The 12934-nt window shown below is 39.6% G+C and overlaps 1 protein-coding gene across 1 annotated transcript in view; it reads left to right on the top strand.

Moving 5' to 3' along the window:
* EFCAB2 (EF-hand calcium binding domain 2) overlaps nt 1–9620 on the top strand; it is a 59545-nt gene extending 49925 nt beyond the window's left edge. Inside the window, exons 3-6 of the mRNA XM_055084205.1 lie at nt 1709–1788; nt 2612–2654; nt 2764–2830; nt 9388–9620. Coding sequence (XP_054940180.1) covers nt 1763–1788; nt 2612–2654; nt 2764–2830; nt 9388–9503 — 252 coding nt within the window. The 5' untranslated portion in view covers nt 1709–1762 and the 3' untranslated portion in view covers nt 9504–9620. The remainder of the gene's footprint in view (nt 1–1708; nt 1789–2611; nt 2655–2763; nt 2831–9387) is intronic.
* The last annotated feature ends 3314 nt before the right edge of the window (nt 9621–12934 follow it).

Raw genomic sequence — 12934 nt, 5'->3', positions numbered from 1 at the left:
GTAGATTAATGAGGATGCTCAAAAATTAAAGAGGACCTTTGATCTTTCAAGGTCAAGACTGTTTGCTCTGCAGTGGTTTGTTGGGGGTAGGGAAAGGGAAACAAACCATTGCTCTAGCTTCTGGAACAGATTTCTGGATTAATTAGAATAGAAACTCAACATTTTAATTTAAAAATTATCCCTCCAGAGGCAGTCTCATGAGATGGACATTTTATTTTTAAGAGGCTTGTGGGGTTGAGAGTTACAGAGTGCTACTCAAGCACATCAGAGTCATATGAACCTTAATTTGCAAAAAAGCTTGCCTTGGATCTAGAGGCAGCTGAAAATAATTCTTCATGTATTGGTGGGCTCGGAAGTTCTGAAACACGTCATTCTGTCATTAGATGGATGACATTTTTTGCTGATAGTGGAGTCCAAGGGCTTCACTCATACTAGGTAAGAATCTAGTATAAACATTCAAAAATAGTTGTCATTTGATGACTGTGTGTTCCACTTAGCAACACCTATACATTTCTTATCTTTTGCTCAAAGAATAAATCTTTAAAAATCTCCACTGTTGAACTGGGATGTGTGAGCCTTTTAATAGAATTTTTGAAAGGGAGTGGAAAATTTACAGCGCCTCATAAATAGCGTGACATGAAAGTTAAAATCAATAGCGTAATGCTGGCCACACCATCAAAGTTGAACCCTGTGGGCATGAGTCTTCCTCATTCTCATCTAATGGTTCTGGGTACCAAAAATTCTTTCTTAGGTGTTGTCTTCTCTTAATTAGTGGTGATATAACAATGTTCCACAGGCCATCTGTTTATTTAATAAATATTACAAGGATTCGATAGATATTTTAGTCCTTGAGATTGAGATTGGTCCCCTAACCTGGTCTCTTACCCAGTGTTCCTTATCTCAGGGAAAAACATTACTCCATCCCATTTGTGCAAGTCAGAATCCTGGGAGTTGTCCCTGACTCCTCTTTTTTTCTTATCCTTGCACTTAATAGATGCTGCGCCAGGTTTTATTGGTTTTACTTCTTAAATATTTCTTGAAAGCACCCACTTCTCTCTGCGTGGCCACCACTCTAATCCAAGCCCTTGTCATATCTGCTTAGATGACAGAAGAAGCTGCCTCACCTACAACCAGTGTGATCTTTCAGACACATATCTATGAGACCTTCAGTGATTTAGGGTAACAGTGTCTTAGGATAATAACCAAAGTCACTTTCAAGGATGGTAACGCCCTGCACTTTCTGGTCCCTGTTTCTCTCTCCAGCCTCATCTGAAAACATTCTCCTCCTTGCTCCCTATGTTCCAGCCTCCTGGCCTCCAGTGCATCCCACAGGGTCTTGTAATTTCATCTACCTGGGAGTATCTTCCCTGCTGTCTTTGTCTGATTGTCTTCTACCCTCCTTTATAAGTCACCTCAAGTGTGATTTCGTCATGAATGCCTTTCCTGATGATTTGGCCCAGAAGAGTTTTCTTTATTCTATGCTCCTTTACTTCATTGTACTGAACATAAACTTATAATTAGACACTCAGCTTTGTTGTTTGTTGATGGATATATTTCTCTACTACCAGCATATAAATTCTGTCAGTGGGGACCATGCCCAAGTATGCTCATTATCAAATCCTCAGCACTTGGCACAGTGCTTGGAAAAAAGTAGTTGTTCAATACATTTGTTGAATGAATAAGTGGCCATTTTTTATTGGATGTTTAGGTGGAGGAAGAAGAACCCACTGGATACATTCGATTTGAAAAATTTCTTCCAGTGATGACTGAAGTACTACTGGAAAGAAGGTAAGAAAATAAGTGCAATTGTTAAGGTAAGGTAATGATTGGACTTGCATTAATTTCAAAACACTTGGCTTTTTCACTTTATATGTTATACTCAACCAATATTTATTGTAGGATAGCTTCCTTCTAATTTTTCTCTATACTTCTGAACTGCTGGTTGGTATGTGCTCCGAAGTATCAACCACTTCAGTATTAATCTAATAAGCAAAGTGTAATTAAAGGGCAAATAAGCTGCAAAAAGCATAAATCAACAACATTCTTATTGTCTTCTATTTTGAATTATCAATGATAAATAAGACCTAATTATTTTTCTAGAGAAAGTGTAGCATTAGCTTACCATAGTTGGTTTACTGTAGAAATTTTGTTCCCAAATAAACAAAAATAACCAAAGTCACTTTCATGGATGGTAACTCCCTGCATGTTCTGGTCCCTGTTTCTCTCTCCAGCATCATCTGAAAACATTCTCCTCCTTGCTCCCTATGCTCCAGCCTCCTGGCCTCCGGTGCATCCCACAGGGTCTTAGTGCATGTAATTTCATCTACCTGGGAGTAGATAATAATGGGAACAAGTTTTGTTCAGATTATTTTCCACAGTAATGAAAAAGCTAATAGATAACATCAAACATGCCAGTGATTTTTAACTAAGTATTCCTTGTGGGTATGGAGTACTTTCAACTTTATTACCTAGATATCCAAACATATTTCAGTGAGGGAAGTATTATTAAATATCCTAGTATGTTAGCAGCTTTTTTTTTTTAATGTGATCATTTGTTACATAGAGACTGAGCTAAATACTGTGGCATTTACTCCTTTTATTGCATAATTAGATACAGACCAATTCCGGAAGATATCCTTCATCGAGCTTTTGAGGTGTGTAAATTCCAGATTTTATATATATCTATATTTACATGAAAAATTCATCATGTAGAATTTATTCACCAAACAAAAAATATAATATCTATCTTTTCTTTTCCCCTAGGTGTTAGATCCAGCTAAACGTGGGTTTCTTTCTAAGGAAGAATTGATCAAGTATATGACTGAAGAAGGTGAGAGTGATTTATTACTTACCTTATAACAGTAACTTATTTAAGTGATTAATAATTTAAAAACAATTAGGCAAAAATTCTAGGGGATACTTTAAAATCAGTCATTCCAGTTAAAAGGAGTTATTTACTCTTCTTATTATTTTGGTTTCGGTGTGGTTTCTGTTTTGTAGGGGGTAAGAGGACAAAGAGTCAGTTAAGGCGAGATGCATTATTGCCTTATAGGATTTTGTAAAGTATAATGATACTTCTATAAATTGAAGTCATTCCATTCACTTAGAGTATTTCCAGAATAAAGGGTATGCCACCAGGAAAACATGAACTATCAATCACTATAAATCAATACTTGTTACTAGATTGAAGACTTGAATTGGAGTCTATAAAAATTCCTTTTATAAAAACTTTTCAGTTGGTGAAGTTAGGGATAATACAGCCTCAAATAAATATGAATTCACATAAAATTTTTCAGTTTTTTATTCTAACGGTACCATATATATTTGCTTTGCACTTGAACTGTACACACATGCATGCACACATACACGCACACACTCACACATATACATACATATATATGCACACCTATATATGCCAACATATTTCCTTTAGGAATTCTCTCTGCTTGGGCTGATGTGTAAATTTGTTTTCCCTGAATGTCAGTAGCCTAATGGACATTCTTTTGAAGCCATTCTCATATTGGTCACTTCCCCTCTTCCTATATAAAGTTAGAGCTCTGTCTCTGTTCAGTTCACTAGTTCATAGATGATTCCTGAATGATTCAGAGTTGCTAATCACTTGAGACAATCAGAAGTACAGGAAATTTTGAGTCGGGAAGATTAAGACTGCATCTCCATGTGCCACTGATTGGACCATTTTTGACTTGATCCACCATTAGGTGAGAATACAGGGGGTGAGAGTAAGAGTGGCATGATCGTCATAACTGCCATCCAAGAACTCATGACCTTGTTAAAATTATATTAGGGGTTAACTTTGAGGGAAATGTTATGTTTCAAAGCACCAGCCTAGGAATTACTTTAAGGGAAGTAAATCCTAGGTTATATTAGGCAATATGGATTTCGTCAAAACAGCCAAAACTGTTCAATGTGATTAGTATGACGTGCCCACTGTGTAGGTGAGGGATACTAAGCACAGCGAGAGGTAATGATACTAAAATCGGCTCCCTTTCTCAGGGAAATTATAGTCTTATTGGAGGAAATAAAACCAACTTATAAAACAATTCAAAATGTAAGACAGTAGAAAAAAGTGAGTATCAGAAGATCAATGTGGGCTGGACCAGCCTGGAAAGCTTGGTCTGGGAAGACTTAAAGAGAAAATAGGTTTGTTAAGATGGTAGAATTACCTGGGTGGGTTATTGAGAGCAGGGGTAAAATCTTCCGCATTGTAGCACCTCCCACGCATAGTAAGTCTCAGCAAATGTCGGTTGAATTAATGAATGAGGAGATGAATGTAGAATGGGTGAAGGGGCTGATGAGGGGGAGACATAGATTGATAAAAAGTATGAACAAAAACTGGGAGGTGGGAATGAGCACGATATTTCGGGAGCCTGTGAGAAGACAGGGCCCAGAGGGTCTTGTTGGCAAACGGTAGGAAATGAATCTAGGTAGATCGACTGGGGCTAGATTGCGGAGGCCAGGGCTCAGGAGAATTCATCCTACGGGCAATGGAGAAGCATTGTAGGGTTCTGAGCAGGTGAATCACACAATGCAGGAGAGATTGTGGGAAGGTTAATCTGGAGCTGGTAGGTTTGTGAGATGAGCAAGAAAGAGGAGAGACTGGGGAGACCAGTTAGGAGGCTAGTTCAGCATTTTGAAGGGCTGTATCTGGCAGTGGCAACGGGAATGGAAAGAAGGGATTGATACAATAGGACTGTCTACAGAAGGATCCACAGGTCATGATGAGTAACAGAGTGCCGGGGACAAAGATGGGAGCTGAGTCAACAGTAACAAGGCTTTGGACTGGACGACGGGTATTACGGTAATGCTACTGACTGAAATAGAGGAATCAGAAACAGACTGCAGTGGATACAGAGACGGTGCAACTTTTCACAGTGTCCACAGAATATTAATCACTTTGAGAATATGCATTCTAAATGCCCAGGATGTTGTATGGTGAACATAATAAATCACATAGAGTCAAGTTCCTACAAGATAGAAGTCCACATGTGTCCAGGTATGTGTATTGTGTCAGACAGCATTTAGCAGCAGGGAACATCTTGAAAAAAACTTTGTGAACAAACACACATTGCTGCCTATGTGCCAGGCAATGTTCTAAGTGCTATTCGAATAATAACACTTAATTCTCATAACAAGCCTATGAGATAGGTAGTATTATTATCATCTGCATTTTACAGACAGGAAAACTGAGACACAGAGAGGTTAAGTGACTTGCCTGGTATCTTAAAGCTAATGAGACAGTAGAGCATTTGAACCCAGGCAGTCTGGCTCCCAAGCTTGTGCTTTTAATCCTTAAGCTATTTTCCTCCCATCCTTAATCAAATACTACGTATCTCTTTCCTTGCCTGAGGAAGCAGTGACCACCTTTCCGTATTTCACTGTGAGCAAAACCTTGTTCCAAGCAGTCAAGTGTGGTTCCTGGACCTTGAGTTGGACTGCTGGCATGCAGATCCAGTTCCACCACTCAGTGGCTGGGGCTGCCTGCCTGTTTTTTTGTGTGTGCTGGTGTCCTCAGCTGTAAGTGGGGTTAATAGTTCTTACCTCTCATGAGGTGGTTGGGAGATTAACTTAGTTAATATCTGTGAAGCACTAAGATCAGTGCCTGGCACATGGTAGTTCTCAATAGATGTTTATTGTCAGTATTCTCATAAGGACTTACATGCCCAGCCAAGTTCATTGGCAGTGGATTTAGTATTGAACAATCAGGTTATAAGATAGATTCAGAAATTGTCTTTTGGGGCTTCCCTGGTGGTGCAGTGGTTAAGAATCTGCCTGCCAATGCAGGGGACACGGGTTTGAGCCCTGGTCCAGAAAGATCCCACATGCCGTGGAGCAACTAAGCCTGTGTGCCACAACTACCGAGCCTGCACTCTAGAGGCCTCAAGGCACAACTACTGAGCCTACGAGCCACAACTGCTGAAGCCCGGGTGCCTAGAGCCCGTGCTCTGCAACAAGAGAAGCCACCGCAATGAGAAGCCCATGCGCCGCCACAAAGAGTAGCCCCCGCTCTCAGCAACTAGAGAAAACTCGTGTGCAGCAGCGAAGACCCAATGCAGCTAAAAATTTAAATAAATGAATAAATAAAATTAAAAAAAAAATAAATTGTCTTTTTAGGCATTCTTTCTTTCCTTAGGACGTAAACATGATTTCAGAAGAACTCAAGCACGTTCCCATTGTTTGGTAATACTATCATCATTGTCATAAAAATCCCTGCTTGAATAATTTCTGTATTATTAACTGAATTCCACCTTAGAAAGCATTGTTTGTAGTGGCAGGTGACAAACTCAGAAGGTAGGTAATTCTCAGGCCTTAGTAATTTACCTGCTTGTATTAAGAGGAACAAGACAAGGTTGCCCACTCTCACCACTCTTATTGAACATAATTTTGGAAGTTCTAGCCACAGCAATCAGAGAAGAAAAAGAAATAAAAGGAAGCCAAATCGGAAAAGAAGAAGTAAAGCTGTCACTGTTTGCAGATGACATGATACTATACTTAGAGAATACTAAAGATGCTACCAGAAAACTACTAGAGCTAATCAATGAATTTGGTAAAGTAGCAGGATACAAAATTAATGCAGAAATCTCTGGCATTCTTATACACTAATGATGAAAAATCTGAGAATGAAATTAAGAAAACATTCCCATTTACCATTGCAACAAAAAGAATAAAATATCTAGGAATAAACCTACCTAAGGAGACAAAACACCTGTATGCAGAAAACTATAAGACACTGATGAAAGAAATTAAAGATGATACAAATAGGTGGAGAAATATACCATGTTCTTGGATTGGAAGAATCAACATTGTGAAAATGACTCTACTACCCAAAGCAATCTACAGATTCAATGCAATCCCTATCAAACTACCACTAGCATTTTTCACAGAACTAGAACAAAAAATTTCACAATTTGTATGGAAACACAAAAGACCCCGAATAGCCAAAGCAATCTTGAGAACGAAAAATGGAGCTGGAGGAATCAGGCTCCCTGACTTCAGACTATACTACAAGGCCATAGTAATCAAGACAGTATGGTACTGGCACAAAAACAGAAATATAGATCAATGGAACAGGATAGAAATCCCAGAGATAAACCCACACACATATGGTCACCTTATCTTTGATAAAGGAGGGAAGGATATACAGTGGAGAAAAGACAGCCTCTTCAATAAGTGGTGCTGGGAAAACTGGACAGCTACATGTAAAAGTAGGAAATTAGAACACTCCCTAACCCCCCACACAAGAATAAACTCAAAATGGGTTAAAGACCTACATGTAAGGCCAGACACTATCAAACTCTTAGAGGAAAACATAGGCAGAACACTCTATGACATAAATCACAGCAAGATCCTTTTTGACCCATCTCCTAGAGAAATGGAAATAAAAACAAAAATAAACAAATGGGACCTAATGAAACTTAAAAGCTTTGGCACAGCAAAGAAAACCACTGACAAAGCAAAAAGACAACCTACTGAATGGGAGAAAATATTTGCAAATGAAGCAACTGACAAAGGATTAATATCCAAAATTTGTAAGCAACTCATGCAGCTCAAGAACAAAGAAACAAACAACCCAATCCAAAAATGGGCAGAAGAACTAAATAGACATTTCTCCAAAGAAGATATACAGATCGCCAACAAACACATGAAAGAATGCTCAACATCTTTAATCATTAGAGAAATGCAAATCAAAACGACAATGAGATATCATCTCACACCGGTCAGATTGGCCATCATCAAAACCTCTAGAAACAATAAATGCTGGAGAGGGTGTGGAGAAAAGGGGACCCTCTTGCACTGCTGGTGGGAATGTAAATTGATACAGCCACTATGGAGAACAGTATGGAGGTTCCTTAAAAAACTACAAATAGAACTACCATACGACCCAGTAATCCCACTACTGGGCATATACCCTGAGAAAACCATAATTCAAAAAGAGTCATGTACCAAAATGTTCATTGCAGCTCTATTTACAATAGCCAGGACATGGAAGCAACCTGGGTGTCCACCAACAGATGAATGGATAAAGAAGATGTGGCACATATATACAATGGAATATTACTCAGCCATAAAAAGAAACGAAATTGAGTTGTTTGTAGTGAGGTGGATGGACCTGGAGTCTGTCATACAGAGTGAAGTAAGTCAGAAGGAGAAAAACAAATACCATATGCTGACACATATATATGGAATCTAAGAAAAAAAAATGTCATGAAGAGCCTAGGGGTAGGATGGGAATAAAACACAGACCTACTAGAGCATGGACTTGAGGATATGGGGAGGGGGAAGGGTAAGCTGTGACGAAGTGAGAGAGTGGCAGGGACATATATACTCTACCAAACGTGGGGTGGATAGCTGGTGGGAAGCAGCCACATAGCACAGGGAGATAAGCTAGGTGGTTAGTGACCACCTGGAGGGGTGGGATAGGGAGGGTGGGAGGGAGGGATAGGGAGACGCAAGAGGGAGGAGATATGGAAGTATATGTATATCTGATTCACTTTGTTTTAAAGCAGAAACTAACACACCATTGTAAAGCAATTATACTCCAATAAAGATGTTTAAAAAAAAAAAGACTCTTTAGGGGTGAGGTGGCAATTTGGATGTTTCTGTATTTTTGTTTAATATCAGGACAAAGTTCTATCTTAAATAGATGACAGTGTTTCCAATGTTCTTCCTGAATTTGCTTTTCATCTTGGTGAAACCAATATCCAAGATGGCCTTCAGCTATTACAAGAATCCAGCTAAAGCCCACAGATTTTCTATCCAGCTTGTGGTTTCATTTGACAGCAGCACTGGGCCAAACTATAACAAAGAGGACTGTTTTAAAATGGCTGATGAATGCATCTGTCACTGGGTGCAACTGGATCACTAAATTGACCTAACCTGGTTAGAGAATATTCATAGACATTGTTATAGCTTAAACCTCTGTTATCTCTTCTTCAGCATTTCTGCATAGCAACCAGTTAATCCTTTCTTCATACCCTTACTAAATATAATGATTAGACTCCCTGTAAAACTATGACTTCAGGTTAATCCTTTGGCGATTTTAGTGGTTTTAATTTAAGTAAATAAACAACCTTATTTATGATGTTTTCATGTCCTCCTGCTGTTTTGGATGAAACGATTGATTCTATAGGTTGCTTGAGATATGATACCTGCAAGGTAAAATAACTCCAGAATTTGCCAGGGGTCCAATAGCATGCTCTTTGAACCTCTGGACTGTCACGATGTGCTGGCTTTATGGCCCCAGGGAGAGTAACTGGAGACACAATGGGGGATGGTGGGGCTCCACAGCAATTAAGTGGGCTAGTGGAAAGAGAAAGAAAAAAAATCAGAGGATTGTAAATGATGAGTTTCCCTTCTTGTTCCTCCCAGGTGAGCCTTTTTCTCAGGAGGAAATGGAAGAAATGTTGTCTGCTGCAATTGATCCAGAATCGAATTCAATTCATTACAAGGACTATGTAACAATGATGGTGAAAGATGAAAATTAAACACTCTACAGACTTCATTTCTAATTGAAAGATCATTTTTAGAATTGCTTGTCCTTGTTAATTTCACATTTTATTTTATAATTCCTACATATTGCTAATTAATGCCTTGTGACAACTATTTCAAGATATTTTGTTTTTTAAAGGTGATCATAACAGTTTAAAACACAAATTTATTTAGTATGTCTAGCCCTATGGAATGACAAACTGCTAATTATTTTAAAACTATTCTTAAAATATTTAACATTATCCATGGATTGTTACTAATTTTCTACAATAAAACCCATGTTACTTTCAAATTAATTAAGCTGACAATATGAAGAATGATTAGAATGACCCAAAGTTTTGCATGTAAAGATCTTGGGTTGGGGCAGAATGACCATAAATTGAAAATGAGTAGTAATGTGATGACAGCTTCTTTTTAAAACAGCAGACACTTTAGCAATCAGAATGTGGAAGGAAAGTCATTGAAACAGATATTAATAATTAATTTCTTATGAGTGCCAATTATAAATCTCATTTGAGATGATAGTAACTTAGCATAAAAATTTAAATTTGCTGATCTAGCATGTTACCTACCATTTATGGAATAGCTAAAGGAGTTGAAATAATTGAACCTTGAGAAAAGAAGACTGATTGGAAATTGGTAATGTAAGGAAGTAGCAATTCTCTTGTGGTCTTTAGAATTCTTAACCTATTCAGAATACCTGTCATGAGAATATTGTCCTGAATACTAAGAAAATTGAGAAATGTTATGGGGTGCAGGAGGTACAGCTGTTGAAAGAGCGGGATAAAGTTATCTGAGCATAAAAAATCACAATGGAAAAGCAAAGGGGAAAGTAAGATAAAGGAAAATGAATAATCTTCCATAACCTGTATCATTCTTTCATACACACACACACAGTGATCTCTATTTAAAGATGCTTCACCACTACATGTGCCTATATATACATATAAACATTTAATGCTGCTTGTGATTCTTCCTCCTAGGCATGCAGGGGGCTGCTACTTAAGAGACTCCATCATTGTTCATTCATTCATTCATGAAACATTTACTGAGAATTATTAGACAATGTACTAGGAACTGGAGTTGCACGGTGAATCAGTCCCTAGCTAGTCGAGATCACAGTTTAGTGAGGGAGACCTGCAAGTCAATCAGCAACCACATTTCACACAGGGCACGTTCGGGGCCTCTAGTTGCTTTCTGAGTGAAGAGGACGGTGGTAGGTTACAGAGCTTGAGGAGAATGGTAAAATTTGGAAATATCTCTTGTGGGAAATGGGAGAAAGAGTTGAGAAAGAGCCCATGTAAGAATTTCAAGAAATCCTCGAGGATTTTGTTCAGTAACTTGGGCCCACGAGCAAAAATGATGGATTGTTGTATTGATTCAGAGTTAAGGTTTGTCATCTGTGTGAGATGGAGGCAACCAAAGGTCAAGGGAGTAGAGGAATTCACAAGAAAGCAGTTGTAACAATGCTCTCTGGAGTCTGAGTAGTAGAGATACATACAGGTAGGAGTGGGCTCTCAGACTGAGAGACGGAGGCAGGGCCTCAGGACCTCCAAAGGGGCAAACAGCTGTGTAGCGGGAGCGAGAGATGATGGGCTTACCTGCCATTCCTGGGTAATTACATGCTTTGCTTGAAATTTGACTTCACTGTGTTTTTAGAGTGTTCCTTCATTCTCCTATGTTATTATTACAATTAATAATAATAGCTAACATCTGGGGACTGCTCACTATGTGCCGGGCACTGATCTAAGTCCTTTTTATATATTAACTGATTTAATCCCCCCAGCCACCCAGCGATCACAGCTGGGTCACACCCAGGGTCACAGCTATAAGGGGTTGTATTCATCAGTTTGTGCTAGGTTATGCTGTGATACCAAACAACTCAAGAGCTCAGGGCTTACTACAATAAGAGTTCTTTTTTGTTCATGTTTTTTTTCACCTGGAGTTGGCTGGGACTCTGCTTCATGTGTCGTCTTTGTGCAGCTCATCTACTTCCTAAGCAGGGTGACCATGTGTCTTGGGTTACCCAGGGTGGTCTCAGCCTACATTTGTTGTCCCAGTGTAGTTGTTAATAGATCTCCCTCTTAGAAGTGTCCTGGTTTAAATGATTAATATGTGGTCATCCCATTTGAAAAATAGTAAATAAAAATGATGCTGAGGAATCATCATTTATAGAAGGTTTTATGAAAAATAACCACAGAAGTGTAGTAATGGGAGGCATTTCTTCCTTCACTAGTGTCCCGAGATTATGCCACGGTGAGAGCCAAGTGGAGGCCTGATGTGCCACTCACTCAGCCGTGCTTGTTAGAATCACCACCCAGAGATGAACATGAGCCACATGCCCTTAGGCCAGGGCAGAGAAGTATGAGGCAGGGGGTGTGGTGACCCCCAGAGCTTTAGCAGACAGGTGGCTTATGATAGGCGACACACTGCAGCCGGAAAGGAGGGTGCCAGAGACATGAACACCCTTGAAGGTGGAAGTATACCCAGGGGGCATATAATTTAGCAGCAGTGGCCGGCACCAACATGTAGCGTGAAAGCGTGTGCTGGTGCCCAACGCATAAGCCCAGGCACGGACTTGTTCAGAGCCCACAAGGCAGCTCTGAGTTGTCTTCTGTAAGCCCGTTACCCTGCATGACCCTGGTACCAGAGAAATACAGGCTGGTGAATTAGCCCCAGTCGCTTCATAAATGGTGATATCATATTCTTTTCTCGGGAAGGATGCCTCAGGATTGGGTACCCCCAAGTCTCACCTTCTAGAATTCTTTCAAAAGTTCTGACTGATGTCAAACTTCACACCCCGTCTCAAGGAAATACTATCTCTTCAGTAGTCATAAGAGTTAGCTTTATGGAGTATGATTCACTTTAGCACAAATTTGTTTTTATAAGGCCATGAAAAAGTACAACAGGCTTCCCACAGAAATCTCATCTTTATCTCCTAGCTGCAGAATAAATGTAGCATATTTGCAAAAGGAACACTTTTCTTTATACTCTAACCATTTTGGTTCATATTTTACCTCTTTTCACTCATCTTAGCCCTCAACATCCAACTTTAATCACAATGGCATTTTCCTGGCAAGAAGAGTTCTCGGTCTCCTGTGTAGATAGTTTGCTTGTCCTTATGACTCTGGGCTTCTGCAAAGCCTGCCAAACCAGGCCCTGTGGAAAGACAGGTCCGTTCTCACACCTCTGGACTGGGGAAGCTGCATGACTCGGGGTCCGGGGTGCAGGCCTGGCAGCCTGGAGATCCTTGCACCCTGATCTAGGCTTTGCTTGTGACTCTGGATCAGGTGCTTCCCTCCTGTGCATCTCTGTCTGGAAAATAAAGAGCCCAACTCTAGTTCTTCTTCCACCTTCCAAAAGCAGGGCAGATGTAGTCCCCTTTGCATGTACCAAATGTCCAAGTGTCCAATGGTAAGATATTAAG

Source organism: Physeter macrocephalus, chromosome 4, assembly GCF_002837175.3.
Source record: "Physeter macrocephalus isolate SW-GA chromosome 4, ASM283717v5, whole genome shotgun sequence".
NCBI classification, from domain to species: Eukaryota; Metazoa; Chordata; class Mammalia; order Artiodactyla; family Physeteridae; genus Physeter; species Physeter macrocephalus.
The sequence above is the reverse complement of the archived record's forward strand: the minus strand, read 5'-3'. Positions and strand labels throughout refer to the sequence as shown.